The 19,203-nt window shown below is 70.8% G+C and overlaps 4 protein-coding genes across 4 annotated transcripts; 3 read left to right on the top strand and 1 right to left on the bottom strand.

Moving 5' to 3' along the window:
* Nucleotides 1-162: 162 nt before the first annotated feature.
* Nucleotides 163-6,407, top strand: ZDHHC5 (zinc finger DHHC-type palmitoyltransferase 5). The gene is made up of 11 exons (XM_068399376.1): nt 163-170; nt 213-334; nt 740-897; nt 1,007-1,179; nt 1,274-1,376; nt 1,814-1,905; nt 1,992-2,124; nt 2,530-2,653; nt 3,448-3,560; nt 3,690-4,567; nt 5,018-6,407. The coding sequence occupies exons 1-11, from the start codon at nt 163-165 to the stop codon at nt 5,463-5,465; spliced, it is 2,352 nt and encodes a 783-aa protein (XP_068255477.1). The 3' UTR covers nt 5,466-6,407.
* MED19 (mediator complex subunit 19) lies at nt 6,314-8,841 on the bottom strand. Its single transcript, XM_068397811.1, has 5 exons — nt 8,629-8,841; nt 7,966-8,222; nt 7,789-7,885; nt 7,604-7,698; nt 6,314-7,437 (listed from the first exon to the last, which is right to left on the bottom strand). The coding sequence occupies exons 1-5, from the start codon at nt 8,822-8,824 to the stop codon at nt 7,369-7,371; spliced, it is 714 nt and encodes a 237-aa protein (XP_068253912.1). The 5' UTR covers nt 8,825-8,841; the 3' UTR covers nt 6,314-7,368.
* Nucleotides 8,842-9,092: 251 nt separating this feature from the next.
* Nucleotides 9,093-11,435, top strand: TMX2 (thioredoxin related transmembrane protein 2). The gene is made up of 8 exons (XM_068397803.1): nt 9,093-9,299; nt 9,779-9,839; nt 10,003-10,116; nt 10,376-10,452; nt 10,527-10,633; nt 10,722-10,787; nt 10,904-11,033; nt 11,150-11,435. Exons 1-8 carry the CDS (start codon nt 9,111-9,113, stop codon nt 11,294-11,296), a joined length of 891 nt encoding a protein of 296 aa, XP_068253904.1. The 5' UTR covers nt 9,093-9,110; the 3' UTR covers nt 11,297-11,435.
* A 124-nt stretch (nt 11,436-11,559) lies between these two features.
* Nucleotides 11,560-13,003, top strand: SELENOH (selenoprotein H). Its single transcript, XM_068397837.1, has 4 exons — nt 11,560-11,654; nt 12,242-12,403; nt 12,492-12,637; nt 12,712-13,003. Exons 2-4 carry the CDS (start codon nt 12,243-12,245, stop codon nt 12,810-12,812), a joined length of 408 nt encoding a protein of 135 aa, XP_068253938.1. The 5' UTR covers nt 11,560-11,654; nt 12,242; the 3' UTR covers nt 12,813-13,003.
* Nucleotides 13,004-19,203: the final 6,200 nt, after the last annotated feature.

Raw genomic sequence — 19,203 nt, 5'->3', positions numbered from 1 at the left:
ACCAGGGCCCTGCACTCTCAGCTCCCAGGCTGTGGGCTCAGAGGGGTGGCTAGCACCCACTCGGCCCTGGCTTGCCCCGAGGGCACCGCTGGAGCTCGGTGACGCCGGCCCGGGGCTGTGCGGGAGCGGGGCCGGCGGGGAGGCGATGCGGGGGGCAGTGGGATGTGCCGGTGGGACGGGGCCTGGGGGTCTCACTGCTTTTGTGCCCGCAGGTGCCCGGGGCTCAGCCTGTACATCTCCCCGGTCATTCCCGTCTACAATGCCGTCGTCTTCCTCTTCGTGCTGGCCAACTTCAGCATGGCCACCTTCATGGACCCGGGCATCTTCCCGCGAGGTGAGTCGGGCTCTGCCTGGGAAGCGTCTCGGCTCGAGCTGCCTCCTTCCCCCTGTCCTCCGAGGGAGAGAGGATTCCCCGCTCCCAGCAGGCTCGAGGAGAGCCCTCCCTGCCCTGCCCGGCTGGGTCGGGTCGGGCGGTGGCACCGCTGCAGGGACGGCAGCTCTGGGTCTGTCCAGCCTGGAGGACCGGGTGGACGCACCCCGTGCCGGTGCCTGGCGCTCAGGCGGGTGCCGTGGTTTCGGGGCAGGGCCTGGGAGAGCCCCCCCGCCCTCCCCCTGCGTTTGGGGGTCCCTGGCTGGTCCCTGGGCCCGGTGGCAGAGGAGGGGGAGGGCAGGAGGCCGGGCCGTGGCGTCACCGTCCCGCCCGCCCTGACGCGGGGCCGCGCCGGCGTCTCCCCCGCAGCCGAGGAGGACGAGGACAAGGAGGACGACTTCCGCGCGCCGCTCTACAAGACGGTGGAGATCAAGGGCATCCAGGTGCGCATGAAGTGGTGCGCGACCTGCCGCTTCTACCGGCCGCCGCGCTGCTCCCACTGCAGCGTCTGCGACAACTGCGTGGAGGTGAGGAGCTGCCGGGCCGCGACGCCGCACCGCGGAGCCTCGCGCGGCGCGGGGGGAGCTGCCGAGCCCCTCACCGCCGAGCCCCTCACCACCTCCTCTCCCCCCGCAGGAGTTCGACCATCACTGCCCCTGGGTCAACAACTGCATCGGGCGGCGCAACTACCGTTACTTCTTCCTCTTCCTGCTCTCGCTCACCACGCACATCATGGGGGTGTTCGGCTTCGGCCTGCTCTACGTGCTCTACCAGGTGGAGGAGCTCTCCGGCGTCCGCATGGCCGTCACGTATCCTCTGCGGGGCCGCGGGGGGGGCGGCGCGGGGCAGGGGCGGCGTGGGGCACGGCGGGGCCGTGGCTCTTCCTTAGCCACCCGCTGGCAGCATGGTGGTGATGTGCGTGGCCGGCCTGTTCTTCATCCCCGTCGCCGGCCTGACGGGGTTCCACGTGGTGCTGGTGGCGAGGGGCCGTACCACCAACGAACAGGTACGCCGGGGCGCGGGCACAGGGCTACGGGCTGCGTCTGGGGGCGTTTTGGGGCTCCCCGGGACAGGACAGACAGGAACAGGCTGGGCTGGGGCAAGGGGAGGCCACTGAGGTCTGTGAGGGGCGGCTGAGAGCACCTGGAGAGGGGGGATCCTCCCTGCTGCCGTTCGGGGTGGCTGTGGGGAGGACGGAGCCTGCTGGCTCCTCGGGAGGGCGCGGGGCGACGGGGACAGCTGGAAACAAGGCAGCTTCCAGCTAGACGTTGGGGAGGGACTGGAACAGGGACCTGGGAAAGGGGGCCATCTCCAAGTATCCAAGTATCTGACCTTGGAGGTTGTCGTGAGCGAGCTGGGCAGACCCTGGGCTGACTGGCCAGGCCGGAGCCCCCCCGAGGCCCCCCCCCGCCCCGGCTCACTGCCAGGGTCCTGGTCCCGCAGGTGACGGGCAAGTTCCGCGGTGGCGTCAACCCCTTCACCAACGGTTGCTGTAAGAACGTCAGCCGGGTCCTCTGCAGCTCCCCGGCCCCCAGGTGAGCCCGGCACAGCCCGGCGGTGCCCCCCGCCCTGCAGCGCCCGGCATGAGCTCCAGGCCTGACCTTCCTGCCCCTCGCCCCAGGTACCTCGGGCGCCCGAGGGCCGAGCAGACGGTGCTGGTGCGGCCGCCCTTCCTGCGGCCCGAGGTGTCGGACGGTCAGATCACCGTCAAGATCATGGACAACGGTATCCAGACAGAGCTGAAGAGGACGAAGGTGAGGAGGGGTGGGGGTTGGCGGCCCCTGCGCTGGGGCCCTCCATGGAGCCCAGGGGTGCAAGCCTGCATCCGTGAGTAAAGAACCGAGTGAGCCTTGTCACGTCCCCGCCGTGTCCTCTTGTTCCGTGTCCCCACGGGACAGAAGCCACGTCCCTCCCATGTGGCAGCGGCCACATGAGGCTTTGCACCCTCCGTCACCCTTCCCTGCCCCGTCCTTCCCCCGGCAGCACCCTTTGGAGTTTCCCCTCCCCAGCACTTCCAGCACCTGAGGCACGTGCTCGCCGTGTCGGATGGCCCGGAGGGCAGCGGGGGGCCCCTCACGCCGCTGCCCGCTCCCTGCGTGCCGCGGGGAGGGCTGGGGCCCCGGCACCCCCTGACCCCCCTCTGCGCTTTGTCTCTGCAGTCCAAAGGGAGCCTGGAGGTGACGGAGAGCCAGTCTGCCGACGCCGAGCCGCCGCCCCCGCCCAAGCCAGACCTCAGCCGCTACACGGGCCTGAGGACACACTTAACCCTGGCCACCAACGAGGGTAAGGAGGGATGCGGGGTCCAGGCAGCCGCCGGGCGGGGAGCCCAGGGCTGCGCCGGGCAGGCCAGGAGCCAGGGCCGTGGGCGGCACAGGCTGCGGGGCCGACCCGGAGCACACCAGCACCGCTGCGCTGCGGGGCAGGACGTGCCCGCGGCCCCGGGCCGGTCTGCGCGGCCCCTTGTGCGTGGAGGAGCCTGCGGGATGCTGGCGGCCAGCGGAGGAGCGGCAGGCCTGGCTTGGCGGAGGGCACGGCTGCGGCGGCCGGCGTGACTCGCTGTCCCCGCGTCCCCACGTGCCGGCGGAGCAGCGCTGGGAGCCGCCCGCGTGGGCTGGCCCAGAGAGGTGGGACGTGACGGGCAGAGCCTGGAAGCAGCCGCTTCCTGCAGTAGGCTGGAGGCCTCTGCCCCCTCCCCGTGCCCCGCGGCTGGGAGAGGAGCTGTGGCACGTGTGGCAGCGGGGTGACCAGCCAGCAGGTCCGTGGGGTGCCCGGGCACCCGCTGACGCCTCCGTGCAGCGCACACCCCGCCGGCCCCGCGGCGTCACCCAGCCGGGGCCGCTGCAGGCGTGGAAGTGCCAGCCCCAGACCCACTGCCGTGGGGACACGTTCTCCATCCTGCTCCGTTCCCCCCGCCCCGGTGCGCCTCTCCTCAAGCCCTTCCCTCTCTCCTCCTCCTCCTCCTCCCGGTGTGTCCGCCCCAGGCTCAGAGCCGGTTCTTGGGGAGGGAGGGCAGGGCTCCGCACGGCCCCGGGGAGCCGCTGCGCGTCTGAGCATCCCTCTCTGTCCCCCACCCGCAGACAGTGGCCTGCTAGGCAAGGACAGCCCCCCGACGCCCACCATGTACAGGTACCGGCCCGGCTACAGCAGCAGCAGCAGCTCGGCAGCCCTGCCCCACTCCACCAGCGCCAAGGTAAGGCCGTGCCAGGCGAGGGGGGACCCCGCCTCGAGGGGCTGCCGCCGGGGGCGCATCGGGGTGGGCGCGGGGAGCTCTGCAGGGGCCCTGCCTTTCTGCGGGTGACCGCCGTGCCTCTGCCCGCAGCTGAGCCGGGTGAACAGCCTGAAGGAGCCCAACTCCATCTGCGAGGGCGGCCACAAGCCCAGCTACCGCTCGGAGCCCAGCCTGGAGCCCGAGAGCTTCCGCTCGCCCACCTTTGGCAAGGGCTTCCACTTCGACCCGCTCTCCAGCGGCTCCCGCTCCTCCAGCCTCAAGTCGGCGCAGGGCACGGGCTTCGAGATGGGCCACCTCCAGTCCATCCGCTCCGAGGGCACCACCTCCACCTCCTACAAGAGCCTGGCGAACCAGACGCGCAACGGCAGCCTGTCCTACGACAGCCTGCTCACACCCTCCGACAGCCCCGACTTCGAGTCGGTGCAGGCGGGCCCGGAGCCCGACCCGCCGCTGGGCTACACCTCGCCCTTCCTCTCGGCCCGCATCGCCCAGCAGAGAGAGACCGACCTGCACGGCCGCTTCGCCGGCGCCGCGCCCCCGAGGCCGCCGCCGCGCGAGCCCTCGCCCGTGCGCTACGACAACCTCTCCCGGCACATCGTGGCCTCCATCCAGGAGCGGGAGAAGCTGCTGCAGCAGCCGCCGGGCGCGGGCCGGGAGGAGGACGCGGCGCCGGCCGACTCGGGCATCCAGTCGCCGCCGGGCTCCGGCAGCGCCGCGCGCACCAGCTCCTCCTCGGACGATTCGAAGCGCTCGCCCCTGGGCAAGAACCCGCTCACCCGCCCGGCCCCCCCGCGCTTCGGCAAGCCCGAGCCCCCCGCCGCGCTCCGGGCGTGCTCCCTGGGCTCCCCCGACCCCCCCGCCGCCCCCCACCTGGGCAAATCCGTGTCTTACAGCAGCCAAAAACCAGCCTCGCCGGCCAGCGTCCCCGAGGCCGAGGAGGTGGCCTTGCAGCCCTTGCTGGCACCAAAGTGAGTACCGGCGCCGGCCGCTTTCTGCACGGGGCGGGGGGGTCTCATCCCAGCGCCTCCCGGGGACACCCCACGGGCCCCTCGGGAGCTGGGGGTGGTGTGTGGGTGCTGGGGGTCCCCAGGGAGGGCAGGGCTGTGGCGGTGCCGGGTGCTGGGGTCCCTCCCAGGGGGTACGGCAGCCCCATGGTCCTGTCCTCCCCCACACCCCACAGTGCCCCCCTCCCTCCCTGTCCTCACCCCGTGTCCCTCTGTCCCTCCCTCCCCCTGCTCGCACCCTGTGTCCCTCCATCCTGCCCCTCCTCACCCCCCATGTCCCTCTGTCCTTCTCCCCCCTCTGTGTCCCTCCATCCTGCCCCTCCTCACCCCCATGTCCCTCTGTCCTTCTCCCCCCTCCGTGTCCCTCCGTCCTGCCCCTCCTCACCCCGTGTCCCTCTGTCCTTCCCTCCCCAGGGACGAGGTGCAGACGAGAACAGCCTACAGCAAGTCCAACGGGCAGCCCAAGAGCCTGGGCTCGGCCCCCCCCGGGCCCGGGGCAGGTGCCCCTCAGCAGCCCCACGCGAGGAGGAGTCAAGAAGGTCTCGGGCGTGGGGGGCACCACCTACGAGATCTCGGTATGAGGGGCAGAGCCGCTCGCCCCCTCGCCACCTCCCCGGCTGGCCCCCGCCGCCCCGCAGGGACCTTCTGCGGCCGGACGCTCTGCGGGTCCCGGGAGAGCCGGACGGGGTGGCCGGGCCAGCGGCCCCGCTGCCCTCCCGCGGCACCCCGGGACGTGGGGGCTGCTCTCCCCCCGCCCAGGACTGCGCCCGCCGCCGCCCGGGGGGTCGGGGGCCGCACCCGGCGCCCGGCGCCGCCGCCACTCGTGGGCCTTGTGCAATCAACCGCTCGCCTAGCGTGGTAGGAACGGATTGTTTTTAAACCAGAATACTTTTTTTTATTATTATTGTTACGGATTCTATTTTTTTTCTCTTTCTGAGTTACCAGGTGTGTGTATATATAAATATCTATATATATAAATATAAATATTAAAAAAAAAAAAAAAAAAAGGCAGAAATTATATATCTTACCCAGAGAGAGGAAGAAACTCCCCCTTCCCTGCCCAGGGCCTGGGCCCCCACCTGTCACCGTCCCCAGAGGAGGGCCGTGGGGCCGGGGCTGCCTCCTGCCTTCGTGGGACCAGCCGGGGCCGGTGCCTGGTGTCACCGTCCCCCCCGAGGCGGGGCCGTGGGACGGCAGGGGTCCCCCGGGGTGCCCTGGCCCCCGCCGAGCCCCACCGAGGTGCTTTCAGCCAAGGACGCTCCCACCTCCCCGGTTCTTTGCTTGTGCAGCCCCCAGCCCTCCCTCCTGGGGCCGCCGGGGAGGAGGAAGGGCCGTGGGGCAGCCCCCTCCCCAAACCCAGCCGTGAGCCGGCACGTGCGGGCACTGGCGGGTGCAGAGAAACACTCGCGGGCTCCAGCCCTTCCCCACCTGCGGTTTTTGCTCTTTTTATGTTTTTATGATGTTTCCCCGGGGTTTGTGTTGGGGGGGGGGTGTTGTTTTTGTTGGGGGTGGGTTTTTTTTTGTTTAAATGGGTCTGATGGGGTCTCTCACTGTCGCGGTTGTTTTCGTTTCCGTTCGGGGAAGGGGCAGGCCAGCAGTATTTTCTCATCACATGCCAAAACCCACGTGGCCAAGGAGCCCAGCGCTCCCCGTCCCCCGCCGGGGCCCACCACACTTCAGGCACTACTGGACTCTTTCTCTACGGCAATATCTCGCCCGTGGCCTCCGCAGAGCCACGCCATTGTTTTTTTATTAATATTAGCCATTTTAAAAAACGAGGAATAAAAGGATATTTAATGAGCCACCCCCGCGGGCATGCGTGTGCTTTGTTTAGCGTCCGGGGACGGAGGAGCCCCCGCGGGGCTGGTGTCCTTCGGGGCTCGGCCTCCCCTCGCAGCGGAGCAGAAAGGGGGGGGGGCCCGAGGAGCGCTGGGCCCGGCCCCAGTGCGGGGAGGCCCCTCCTCAGGGTGCTTTTTGGGCAAACTCTGCTCCCACAGAAGGTAAGTTTTTTTTCAGGGCATGAGGAAAGCGGCTCTGGGGAAGGCGCCGCGGGAGCTGGTGAGTCCCAGGCTCCTGCGTGAGGCACGGGGACCAAAGGAGGACCTTGGCGTGGTGCTGAGGCTGCCGGCGCCCACGACAGCAGCCACCACCGCGCGGGGACACGGTGCCTCTCCGGGGTCACTCCTGCCCTCCCTGCGCCTGGAGGTGAGGGGCAGGGGAACTCGGAGCCCCTCGGCCCAGCCCAGCAGCCACAGCCAGGCCGGAGCCCACGGCCCCGGGCTCTGCCCCTTCCGCCTCGCCCCAGCTCGGGCAGGAGACAGCCCCGGAGCTGGGGCGGGAGCTCGGCCACCGTCCTCCCTCCCAGGCTGCGGCGTGTCGGGGCCGTGCCCATCCCATGCCCCACGGGCTCCCCCAGTCTCGGCTCCTCACCTCAACGTGACAGCCGAGGGTTGCAGCAGCCACTGCCACCAGCCCCTCCTCAGAGCAGAGACTTTAATTAAAAGGTGACTAAAAAAGAGCAGCCCCGAGGCACCGGGTTCTTTTGGTATAAAAGGCCGAGGCCGGCAGCCCCAGTGCCAGCAGAGTCCGTGTCCCCTGGTCCCGGCTGGCTGCACGATGCAAGCAGGGGGCTGCGGGGTGGGGGGGGGAACAGGCCAGCCTGAGCCCCCCTGCCGAGCGCTGCAGGAGGGATGAGCCCCCCCCCCCAGGTCAGTCAGGGCCGTTCCCGTGGGCTGGGGGACCCCCAGGGCGGCGCCGGCGCGGCCTCACCGCAAGCTGCTGCTGCTGCTGGCCTGGGAGCCGCCCACCCCCGGGTGCTCCGGGCTGTGCCGGTTCTGCGGAGGAAGGACAGACACGTGAGAGCTCCTGCTCGACGGCAGCACCCCTGGGGAGCAGCCGCTTACCGGCACCCTGCCCCGCTCTGCCTGGGCTGAGCTCGCTGCCAGACGGCCCCGAGGGTGGGCACAGGCTGGGAATCAGACCCCACCTCCCCGCACCCACCTTCTTTTTCTTTTTCTCTTTCTTCTTCCTCTTGCGTTCTGGATCCTCCTCCTTTTTCTTCTTTTTCTTCTTGTGGTCAGAGTCCGAGGGGGTTTCTGCAGGAAGGAAGGTGCCGGATGAGCTGGGAACCCCTCGGGGCTGGATGGAAGAGGGGGCGGCTGAGGCAGCGAGGCGCAGCCCCTTACCTGGGGGGACGGGATCCTGCGTGCGGCTCTGCTTGTGCTTGTGCTTGTTCTTCTTCTTGGGCGGCTGGATGTGCATCAGCCGGCACTGCTCGGGCAGCTGGGGAGGGGAGACGGGGCCGGTCAGGCCGGTCCAGGCACCGAGCAGCCCGAGCGGCCGCCCCCCAGCCCCGGGCTCACCGGGCCAGCGTGGAGGCGGAAGCCCGTCAGCATGGTGCCGGTGAGGGGCGTGAAGGAGCTGCCGCAGATCGGGGGCTTCTCGATGAGGGAGCGCAGGCTGCTGTTGTCGTGGGAGCCGGGCAGGTCGATCATGCCGGGCAGGTCGGGGAGGAAGTTGCTGAGCTTCTCCTTCACCTTCTTGCCGCAGAACTTGTTGTAGGCGTGCTCCAGGTTGTAGTGCGTGATCAGGTTCGTGCTGCCCGTCAGCTCCGTGGTGCCTGCGCCAGCCGCCCGCCGCGGCGAGGGGGTGGGCTGGTGCTGCCGCGCCCCCGCCCCGCCACCAGGGACCCCGGCCCCGCTCCCTGCCCCTGCCCAGGCACCGGGACCCCCGGCCCCGCCCCGGCCCCGGGACCCCGCCCCCGCTCCCCGCCCCTGCCCCGGCCCCGGGACCCCCGGCCCCGCTCCCCGCCCAGGCCCCCGCCCCCCCCAAGGCCCCATTTCCCCACTCGACGGCGAGCTGCTTTGCCCCGCCCCCTGCAGGCTCATTGGCCTGCCGCGCTGTCAGTTCGAGCCTCCCCGCCCACCACTCTCTCCCCTCATTGGCTCGTCGCGCCGCCAGTTACCGCCGCGCCCCCGCTCCGCCGCGCCGATTGGCTAAGCGCGGCGCCCGGCCCCGCCCCGCACCTGGCAGCTCCCGCAGCAGGTAGAAGGGGCCTGCGGCGGCCTTGCGGGCCGCATCTTCGCCCGGCGGCGGCGCGGCGGCGGCGGGAGGCGGCGCGGCCCCGGCGCCCGGCGCCTTGGCGGGCCCGAAGCCCAGGGCGGCGGCGGCGGCGGCGGGCGGCGGCTCGGCCCCGCCGAACAGCGCCGAGAAGTTCTCCATCTTCCCGGCGTGCCCCGCGCGGGGCCGGCCCCACAGCCCCGCCCCGCCGCGATTGGCCGAGCGCCGCCCAGGCCCCGCCCGCTGCCCCGGTTGCGAAGGGAGACGCGGTCCCAGCCTTCTGATTGGCCGCTTCTCTCTTCCCCTCTCATTGGTCCGCCGGGGTGTGGGAGGTGCTTGACAGCGCCGCTCGCCATTGGCCAGTGGGGAAGAAGTCCCGCCTCCCTCAGACGAGCAGTCGGGCGGCCCAATAGGCGGCGGGCGGGGGTCCGGCAGAGCGGCGGCGAAGATGGCGGTGGTGGCGCCGCTGCTGGCGCTGCTGTGCTCGGTGCCGGGGCTGTGCCGCTGGCTGGCGCGGCCCTACTACGCGCTCTCCGCGCTGCTCGCCACCGCCTTCCTGCTCGTCCGCAAGGTCCCGCCGCTCTGCCACGGGCTGCCCTCGCAGCGGGAGGACGGCAACCCCTGCGACTTCGACTGGGTGAGGCGGCCTGGCCTGCCGCGGCCCCGCACGGCCCCGGCCCCCGCACCCCCCGGGCCTGGCCCTGCTCGGGGCCTGCATGCCCGGCCCTGCTGAGGGAGGGGGGAAGGCCTGTAGCCACTGGCATTGCTCGGCGGCTGCCATCGCGCTGCTGAGGGGCTCCCCAGGCACCGGCGAGGAGGGGGGGCCGTGCCCGTCGTTGCAGGGGCAGCGCCCTCTCCTTGCTGTGTCCCCCTCGGGAGTCGGGAGGCAAAGGAGCTCCAGGAGGAGGCAGGGAACTGGCAGGGGCTTGGGGCCAGCAGGGCCTGGCACGGCCGCTCGTCCCCGTGCCAGGCTGGGCCAGGAGCAGCCTGGCTGCGGGAGGGCGGTACGGCTGCAGCCGGCGCTGGCGGCCGCTCCCAGGCTCCGCAGCCCGGCGGCGCTGGGCGGCTGCAGGCTCCCGTGGGTGCCTCCTGCTCACGCCATCTCTCCTGTCCCAGCGGGAGGTGGAGATCCTCATGTTCCTCAGCGCCATCGTGATGATGAAGAACCGACGCTCCAGTGAGTCGGGGCCTGTGCTGTGGGGTGGGCGCGGGGGGCCGTGGGGCTGCGTGCAGGGCCTCCCCCAAGGAGCTGGATGGCTTGGGAGCTGGAGGACCAGATCCGGCCCACCCTCGGGACATGGCGGGGATCTGGCCCCATCTTCTATCCCTCTCTCCTGCAGTCACCGTGGAGCAGCACATCGGGAACATCTTCATGTTCAGCAAGGTGGCGAACGCCATCCTCTTCTTCCGCCTCGACATCCGCATGGGCCTGCTCTACCTCACGCTCTGCATCGGTGAGACCTGCCGGGGGGAACCCGCAGCACCGGGGGCAGCAGCGGTGCCGCCGTGGCACGGCTCGGCCTGCCCTCAGCACCCGCCGCCCCTACCTGCGTAAGGAGTCTCCATGGGCTCGGGGGCCTGAGGGGGAGCTCTGCCCGCCCCAGGGCTCGCTCTGCCTTGGTTCCCGGGGCTGCTCTGGGGAAGGAGGAGCCGTGTCCCAAGCCCAGCCTGGGCCGTGCGGGCGCGGGGGGCTCAGGGGCGCTCTCGTTGCAGTGTTCCTGATGACCTGCAAGCCGCCGCTCTACATGGGCCCCGAGTACATCAAGTATTTCAGCGACAAGACCATAGATGTGAGTATCCCCTCTGCGGGGGGTGCTGGGGGCTCTGCCCGCCGCCCCCCCCGAGCCCTGCGCCCCTGCGGCAGGAGGAGCTGGAGCGGGACAAGCGGGTGACCTGGATCGTCGAGTTCTTCGCCAACTGGTCCAGCGAGTGCCAGTCCTTCGCCCCCATCTTCGCCGACCTCTCTCTCAAGTGAGCGGCGCCCGCCGGGGGCCGGGGCTCGCGCCCAGCCCTGCAGTCCCCCGTGGCACTCATGGCCGCGTGTCCCCGTCCTCCCCAGGTACAACTGCTCGGGGCTGCATTTTGGGAAGGTGGACGTTGGCCGGTACACGGACGTCAGCACCAGGTCTGGGGGGAGACGGCCTGGGCAGCAGGGCCTGTGCCGGGGCAGAGTCCCTGGGAGCCCCCTGCCCCCTCCAGCTGCCTGGGGGTCACCATCGGCCTCTCCCCCTCCTGCCGCAGGTACAAGGTCAGCACCTCGCCCCTCACCAAGCAGCTGCCCACCCTCATCCTCTTCCAGGGCGGGACCGAGACCGTGCGCCGGCCGCAGATCGACAAGAAGGGCCGGGCCGTGTCCTGGACCTTCTCCGAGGTGGGTGGGAGGTTGCAGCCCCCCGCCCCCGGGGCAGGACGGGGCTCGGCAGCCAGGCTGTGCCCGGGGAGGGGCGGGGGGTCCCCGGGGGTGCTGACGCTGCCTCTGGGCCGCAGGAGAACGTGATCCGGGAGTTCAGCCTCAACGAGCTCTACCAGAAGGCCAAGAAGCAGCCGAGGCCGCGGGAGGAGGGGCCCGAGGAGCCCCCGGCCGCGCAGGCAGCCGCCGCGCCGCCCCCCGGGGACACCAAGAAGGACAAGTAGCGGCCGTCTGCGCCGTCACCGTCACCCCGGTGCCACCGGCCCCCGGGGCTGCCCGCCGCCCCCCCCTGCCCGGGGCCACGCCCGGGGGGGGGGCAGAGCTCATCCTCATCGCTGACAATAAACCGCCCGTGTCGCCGCGCGTGCCCGTGTCGCCGCGCGTGCCCGTGTCGCCGCGCGTGCCCGTGTCGCCGCGCGTGCCCGTGTCGCCGCCCCCGCCGGGGCGGGGCTTGCTGCCGGGGGCGGGGCCGCCGCGAAGGCGCCGCGCTCTGATTGGCTGGTGCCGCGGCGCTCGCGGCGCAGCGGGGAAAGGGAGAGGCGCGCGCGCGGGCGGAACCACTGAGCCTGCCCGGGGAGGGGGGTAAGTGGTGTTACCGCGGCTCGGGCCCCCTCCCGCCACCGCTGACCGGGGAAGGGCGAGGGAGTCCCGCGGAGCGTGCGGCGGGGCGGCCCGGGCCCCAGCCCGCGGCCTCCGGAGCGCCGTCCAGCCCCTCCGCCTCTCTCCGCCCCCCCCGCGGCGGCCCGCGCCGGTGGCGGAGGCCGGCGCGGCGCCCCGCGGCCCGGCACGTGCTCGGCGCGCGCGGCAGGTAGGCGGCGGGGCCGGGGCTGCGGCCGCTCCGAGCGGGGCCCGGGGCCCTCGCACCGGCCCTGCCCGTCTCCTCTCCCCGCGGCGGCGTCGCCGGGACCCCCTTCCCACCCACCCACGCCCCTAAAGCGGCATCCCCGGGACCTCCCCACGCCCCCGGGACGGATCCCGGTGGCCCCCCCCCTCTTTCACGCCACGGTGGGTCCCCGGGGGCCCGCCCTCCCTGCCCGCCTCCCAAAGCAGGATCCCGGGGGGGCCCCTCCTTCCCCCCCCAACAGCGGCATCCCGGGGGGTCCCACCCTTCCCATCCCATGGCCCCCCCCGCCGTTCCCCGGCCCCCACCGCCCCGCGGCTCTCCCCAGGATGGCTCCCCGCGGGAGGAAGCGCGGGGCCCGGCAGCCGCCGGCGGCCGAGGCACCGGAGGAGGCGGGTGCCCCGAAGCGGGCGCGCACCCAGCGGGAGGGCAGCCCGGAGGCTACCGGCAGCCCCGGGGGCAGCGGCCCCCGCGTCGTCATCGAGCACTGGTGAGCCGGCGTGCAGCGCGGCGCCGCCCGGGTGCCGAGGGGGGTCCCGGGGTGCCCGCGGGGTGCTGACCCCCCCGTGCCCCCCCAGCAAGAGCTGACGGGTGTTCGGGCGCAACGCGGCGGCGGTGAGCGAGGCCCTGCGCGGGGCCGTGGCCCACCTCCCCGTGGACATCAACCCCCGGCAGCCGCGCAGGAACAGCTTCGAGGTGTCCCTGGTGAAGGAGGACGGCAGCAGTGAGTGCCGGGGCCGGGGGGGCGGCGGGGGGGGCTCCCCAGCGCCCCTGACCTGTCCCCCTTGTCCTCGCCAGCCGTGGAGCTGTGGAGCGGCATCGGGAAGGGGCCCCCCCGCAGGCTGAAGTTCCCCCAGCCCGAGGCGGTGGTGGAAGCCCTGAAGAGCAGCCTGGCGTAGGGGCGGCGACGGCACCCGCGGCGCGAGCACCCATGAAGAGGCGAGATGAAGTGGGGGGCACCCGCCACCCCAGTCCCGTCTCCGATGCTGCAGCTCCGCCACAGGCAGCCAGTGCCGGACCCCCCGGCTCCCCCTCACCCCCCCTCGTCCCCCTGCTGTTCCCCAATAAAGCTCGGCAGCCCCATGGCGCAGCTCTGCCGGCTCCAACCCTTTATTTTGATGCCCCACAGCCCAGGGCTGTGCAGCCTCCTCAACCCGGGGCGAGGGCAGCCCTGCCTGCGCCGCCCAGGGTGCGGGCAGCAGCGGGGGGGGCAGAGCCAGCCCCCCTAGGTGAGGACATCCACCTCCTCCTCGGACTCGGACGAGGGGCAGGGCCAGACACCGATGGTGCCGGGGGGCAGGCACGCCTCCACCGTACCCACATCCACCTCCTCCTCCTCAGGGTCACGCAGGGGCTCCCCCAGTGGCACTGCCTGCCCGCAGCCCTGCTGGGGAGCGGGGGGCACCTGGCCCTGCTTCCTCCAGGCCGCCTGAGGCGGGCAGCGCCTGCCCGCTCGCCCCTGTGCACCCCCATCCGTTGGGGTCCACGGCTCTGTCACCCCCCCATCGCCCGCTGCCACAGCACCGGGCGCGGTGGGGGGCTGCCTCTCCCGCACCACCTCCCAGCGCCCCCCGCTCTCCCCCTTCCGCAGCTTCACCCGCCCCACCGGGCCGCGGCCAGGGTGCGCGGTCCCCGGAGAGCGTGGCCCCCCCTGCGGCGGGACACCGCTGCTCCCAGGGGGGACGCCAGCACCGCCGGGCTCAGCCTTACCCCCAGCCACCATGGGGGGGCCACGCCGGGGCAGGCGCAGGCAGGAGTGGTCGAGCTGCCGCTGGGGTCGCAGCCTGACCAGGCGTCCCCCCCACAGCTGCAGCGACTCGAGCTCGGTGATGCGGAGGCGGCGGGCAGCCGCCAGCACCTCCTGCACCTCCTCCTGCGTCGCCTCCAGCTCGGCCGTGTAGAGGAAGCGCACCAGCTTGCGCAGCGCCCTGATCTTCAGCCCCCCCAGCTCCAGCACCACCCTGCGACCCCGCAGGGGCAGCTCCCGGCCCAGCTGCTCCATGAAGAAAGGGCTGCAGACAGAGAGGACGCAGCAGTGGGCCACCACCGCCTCGCCTGCAAGGCAACAGCGGCTGTCACCGCCCTGCAGCCCCCCTGCTCTCCCCAGTCTCCCCAGGAGGGTTGTGGGGACCCTGCCCGCAGGTCCCCTGAGGGCACTGGCTCCTCGGCGGGTCACGCTGCCCGCTCACCTTCAGCCTGCAGGACCACGTCGCAGAAGACGTCCGCCCGCTGCTGCTGCTGGTGGAGGCGCTGGAAGACCGTGCAGAGCAGGCGGGTGCTGCGGTAAAGCAGCCTCGGGGTGGCTGACGGCGAGGCCATGGGCGCCCTGCGGAGACAGCACGGCGCTGGGGACACGGGGGTCAGCACCCGCCGCCCCGCCTTCGGGCTGGCCCGAGGGGCTCGGGACTGCGATGTCGCGGGGCCTGCGCAGGAGCGGGGCTGCAGCCACCCAACCACCCTGCGTGCCCCCTCGGTGCCCGTGCGGGGCCCCGCGCGGAGCTGCCCCGCGCTGTGCGGGGCCCCACGCACCCCCCAGCCCCTGGGGCTCCGCTCGGCCGCCAGAGGGCGCCGGCCACGGCGGTTCTGGGGAGGAAAGGGGCGGGTTTGGAGCCCGCCGCCTGCCCTCAGGCTGCCGCCGCTCTGCCCTGGGCCCTCGCCCCCGCCCCGCCGCGTACCTGCCGGCGGAGGGGGAGGCTGCGGCCGAGGGACGGGACGGGACCGGGACCGGGCGGTCACGCGCCCCCGCCTCCCTCACGCGCGCGCCTCGCGCCCGCCGCCTCGCGTGTCCCGGAGCCCCGCCATTGGTCCGCTCTGCCAGCCAATCACACCCCGCCAGCCAATGGCCGCGCAGGTAGGCGCTGCGGCGGGAAGGGCGCGAGGGCGGGGTGCTGGCGGAGCCGGGGGAGAGGGGGCGGCGGGGGAGCGCCCCCTGCCGGGCCGGAGGGAGCCGGGGGTGAGCACCGCTGCCGGGGGGGGCCCGGGGGGGCCCGGGGGAGCCGTGGGGCGTGAGGCCGCGGTGCCGGGGACGGGCCGAGGGGCGAGGGCTGGGCGCCGGGGACGTGCCTGTGGCAGCCCTGCACCGCCGCGGCCGTTCCCCGCAGCCCCTCTGGCCGCGGTGCCCCTGCCCCGGCCGGGTGTCAGGGGGCACAGACCGCGGCCTGTTGCAAAGCGCCGTTCCGCCGGGGGGTTGCGGCCCCGGGGCTTCGGAGCGTGCGGGGGGGCAGGCTGGGGACCGAGCCCCCCGAGGGACCGAACCCCTGTGAGGGACCGAACCCTCCCTGAGGGACCGAGCCCCCCCTGAGGGCCGGCTGCGCCCCCCAGTCACCGCCCCGCAGGGCAGGGGTGCAAGGGGGTGCGTGGGGGGACGGCCCGTCCCGGCCTTCGCCCTCGCTCCTGCAGGGCACGGCCGAGGCAGCCAAGCCATGATTTGAGCAGAGGGCTCGGTGCCGCTCGTGGTCGCCGTCACCACGGCGCTGGGGCACGCGGGATAAATAACTGGGGAGCGCAGAGTCTGCAGGGCAGCTCCTCCTGGCAGGGTGGCACCGGGGTTCGTCAGTTCGGAGCCCTGTGCCGGGCCTTGGTTTGGATTTCCAAAATCTATCGTGGCCTCGTGAGTGAGAAATGGCGTTTTTGGGGCACGCAGACAGGGGAGGACTGATGGCGGGTGTTTTGGAAGCCGTCCTTCATGCAAACGATGCTGCCTACTTAGTTTGAAAGTATTTTGCCATTTTATAAAGCATCCATTGTAAAAACGTCTGCGTCAGTCACTCCGCACACACGAACAACAATTATAATAATCCCAGCCCGATTGCCTGGAGATATTAGTTGTTCTTACAAACAACCCAAGTGGGTGGAAGTTTCAAGAGCTGCAGAAGAATACGAGTCTAAACGGCGCCGTGGACTTTAAACCTACAGAGTTTTCAAATGCGGTGTCATCCCCTGGTATTTTCCGTGGCTTTGCAGATGGATTTTCATCTGGTTTGACATGTGAGCGTGGTTTGGTTTTTCTCAATTTTTGCTGCGTGCAGAATGGACACAAACCAAGAAAGCGCCTGATGACGGGTCTGGGCCAGCGGCTGCTGAGGGTAGTGGCAGCCTTTCCACTGGCCTCGGGTGGCTTGGAGCCTGGCCGCAAATACCGAGGGACACAGCAAAACACATAATTTGGTATCAAAGTGCTATCATATGCTCATAAAAATAGAAGTAAAATAGAGATGTTTCCTCCCCCCGCCCCTTGCAATCTTTCAGAATTACAGTGATCGGAGCCGACACGTGGAAAGCTTGAATTCTGCGGGACGGAAGGATCCAGACACCGACTGAGGGCCCTGCCTCTGATTCCAGAGCCCGACTGCCTCTGCCTCGTGTTTTCAGACCCGTCCCCAGCCTGGTGATCTGCCCTCAGTCCCACGTCGACCCCGCATCCTCGGTCCCACATCGGCCCCGCGCCCCGGTCCCATCCCCATGGTGAGGCACCTTCAGCTCAGAGGGGACCTGCGCAGCCCTGCAGAAGGGATGTACCTGGCCTCAGGACGTGGTGGGCTGTCTGGGCTTCCCCGCTGCTGCATAACACACTGTGTCGTGCCCCAACCGCGCTGAGACGGCGGAGTAGGGAGAGGGGGGTTTACCAAGCGGGGATCAGAAGCAAAGCTGAGAGGAAGACCCCTCCTCTCCAGCCCAGGCGGAGGTGCAAGTGGGTGCTCTGACGGGGAGCCTGCAAGAGGGGGGACGTCGGCGGTGGAAATCGCTTCCCAGCCGGGCGAGCCAACCGTGGCAGAGACGTCGGGAGTGACGCGGAGCCAGGGCCAAGCGCAGTTACAGAACCCCAAGGCGCCAAGGACTCCCCTCGCCATCGGCAGGTGAGGCAGCGTCCCGAGTGTTGGAGCAGCCCAAATCCTTGGTGCTGGCTGGGGACAGGGCTTGCTCCCCCCGTCCAAGCTCCTCCGGTGCCTGGGCAGCCCTGCTGCAAGGGGGGACGGAGAGGCTGCCCTCGCTTCGCTGGCTGCACCGGCAGCACCCGGCGTCGGGAGGGAAGCCGTGCCCGGCGGCTCCTCTCCTCCCTGCCACGTGGCCTGAGGACTGCCCTCCCGGCCAGGAGCAGTGGCCGAGGAGTTCCTGCTCTGGCTGTGGAGGAAGGAGCTGCCTTGGCCTGTCCACCCCAGGGAGGATGCCAAGGCACGGCTCGGCTCTTCCCTCCCCTCTGTGTCCCTCTGCCCACCCCCAGGGCCGTCCCAGAGGCAGGGGTGATGGAAGGGTGGGTGGCGCGTGTTGTCCTTGTCCTGGGACACGCTCAGGGCTGCCAGCAGCTCTGCTGTCCCAAGACGAGCAGGGCTGGGCGCTGCAGCCACCTCCTCGGTGAGGGCTGGGCACACACCCCGCGGCTCTGGCAGAGCACGGGGTGTCCGGAGGCCCTGCGGTTTCTTGGGCTGGCGATGACGGGAGGGACAAGGTCCCCCAGCCCCAGCGGCAACGGTCACACGCTGTGCAAAACAGCTCCCACGCATCCTCCCGTGAGAGCCCCGCGGCCTGTGGAACGTGTTTTCCAGGTGGAGCATGGCACAGATGCTCCACTGTGGACAAGGGGATCCCGATGCCCTGCAGAGGCGGCCCCACAGCCCGGCCTGGAGCCGTCCCTCGGGCAGCCCAGTGCATCCCCTGGCCGTGGGAAGGGGCAGCAGAGCTCGTGGTGGGACAGCGGGGGGACGGTGGGCTGATGTGCTGATACATGACCTGGCAATACCGCAGACGCTCCCACTGCAGGTACACAAAAGCGGCCTTTTATGGGCGTAACTTTTCCTAGTGCCGAAGCCAAATAACGTACACTGGGAAAAGCACCGACACCCTTTTGTCCCCTTGCCCCCCTCTTTAAACACCGACATCCCCATTCGCTGACAGAACTTGCTGGCTAAAAACACGCGGCTGTGGCTCTCACCACCACGCCAGCACCGCGTGTGAGGCGGTGAACCTGCCTGCCCCGTCCTGGTGTCAGGGAGCTGGTTACCCCAGCGGTGCCAGGCCTGGGGCTTGGGTGCCCATCCTCGATGGTGGCTGGGCGCAGCCCTGGGTGACTCGTGGGTCGGGAATGTCATGGGGGTTTGTGTCTGGTGGGATTCACCGGGGAGGGGAAGGTCCGCAGTCCGGAGGCAGCCTGGACGTGCGCAGGTGATCCGGGCTGCCTCTGCAGCTGATGGGAAGAGAGGCCTCCCCACGGCACGCCGTGCCCTCCCCGTGCCTCCCAAGCCCTCACATCGGCGGGTTCTGAGCTGGTTTCTTTAAGAGAAGGAAATTCTCGCCTTGGGCCTCTCTCACTTACAGCCACGATTGTTTTCCAGCAACGTCCCCTTTTGCTCTTGTCGCTCCGCTGCAGCGCAGGAGCTGCCTCAGTGTCCCCACTCCTGGGAGGTGCCTCGCACTGTGCCGCAGCTGCCCCAGAAGGGACGGACGAAGGCCGGGGGCCGTGGCTGGGAAAAGAGCTGCAGGTGGAGGGGGGAGGAAGGAGAGACTGTAAGTAGCGATAAATCGTTGCGGGGCTGGAGGGAAGAGGATTTCTGTGCACACTTCAGTCGTTCGCACGTTTGAGGAAAAGATCAGGAATCTGACAGTGGGGGCACGACGGGGTGCAGCCAGGTCGGGCGTCACAGGCCGATGGCGGCTGGTTTGGGGCACGGGAGCGCCCGGGCAGAGCAGGAGGCAGGCGGGTGCCCGGCTCTGCTCTGGCTCTGTGCCGTGCCAAGCCGTGGAGCTGCCGGACGCTGCCCCGGGACGGTGTCGGGGTGGGCTGTGGACTTGCTTTATTGCCTGGCGTCCTCGAATCAGGGCTGGAAAGCTCCGGCAGCCCCAGCTTCCCTCCGGCCCTTTACCAGACGAGTCGCTTCGCCCTCCCGGTGCCACGCTTCCCCTCGTGCGGGGGCAGACAACAACCTGTCGGGGTTCCCGCAGGAAAGGGGCCGCGGAAGCGCCGTGTTGTCCTGACGAGAACAATGCAGGCCGTCCCCACGGCCGCCCGCGCCGGCCCGGTGGCCCCAGCCTCCCCTTCCTCCGGCCCTGCGCCGCCGCAGCACGGCTCTGCCGTGTAAACAAGGCGTCGTGCTCGGTTCCGGTGGTAGCCGCGTTTTCTGGGCGTCTCGGCTGGATGAGGCGTCGGCAGCGCTGTGGGGTGAAAGGGGACGTGAGGGTGTTATTACCCGTAATTACTGTAAGAGAGGGCAAATTCTCCCGTGCTGGTAACACATCTCTTCCTCCCAGGGTGCAGCGGGATGGACGCCTCTGCCGCGGCCGTGATACTCAGACAAG

Source organism: Nyctibius grandis, chromosome 4, assembly GCF_013368605.1.
Source record: "Nyctibius grandis isolate bNycGra1 chromosome 4, bNycGra1.pri, whole genome shotgun sequence".
Taxonomy (NCBI): domain Eukaryota; kingdom Metazoa; phylum Chordata; class Aves; order Nyctibiiformes; family Nyctibiidae; genus Nyctibius; species Nyctibius grandis.
Note: the sequence above shows the minus strand (reverse complement) of the source record. Positions and strands in the feature narration are given on the sequence as shown.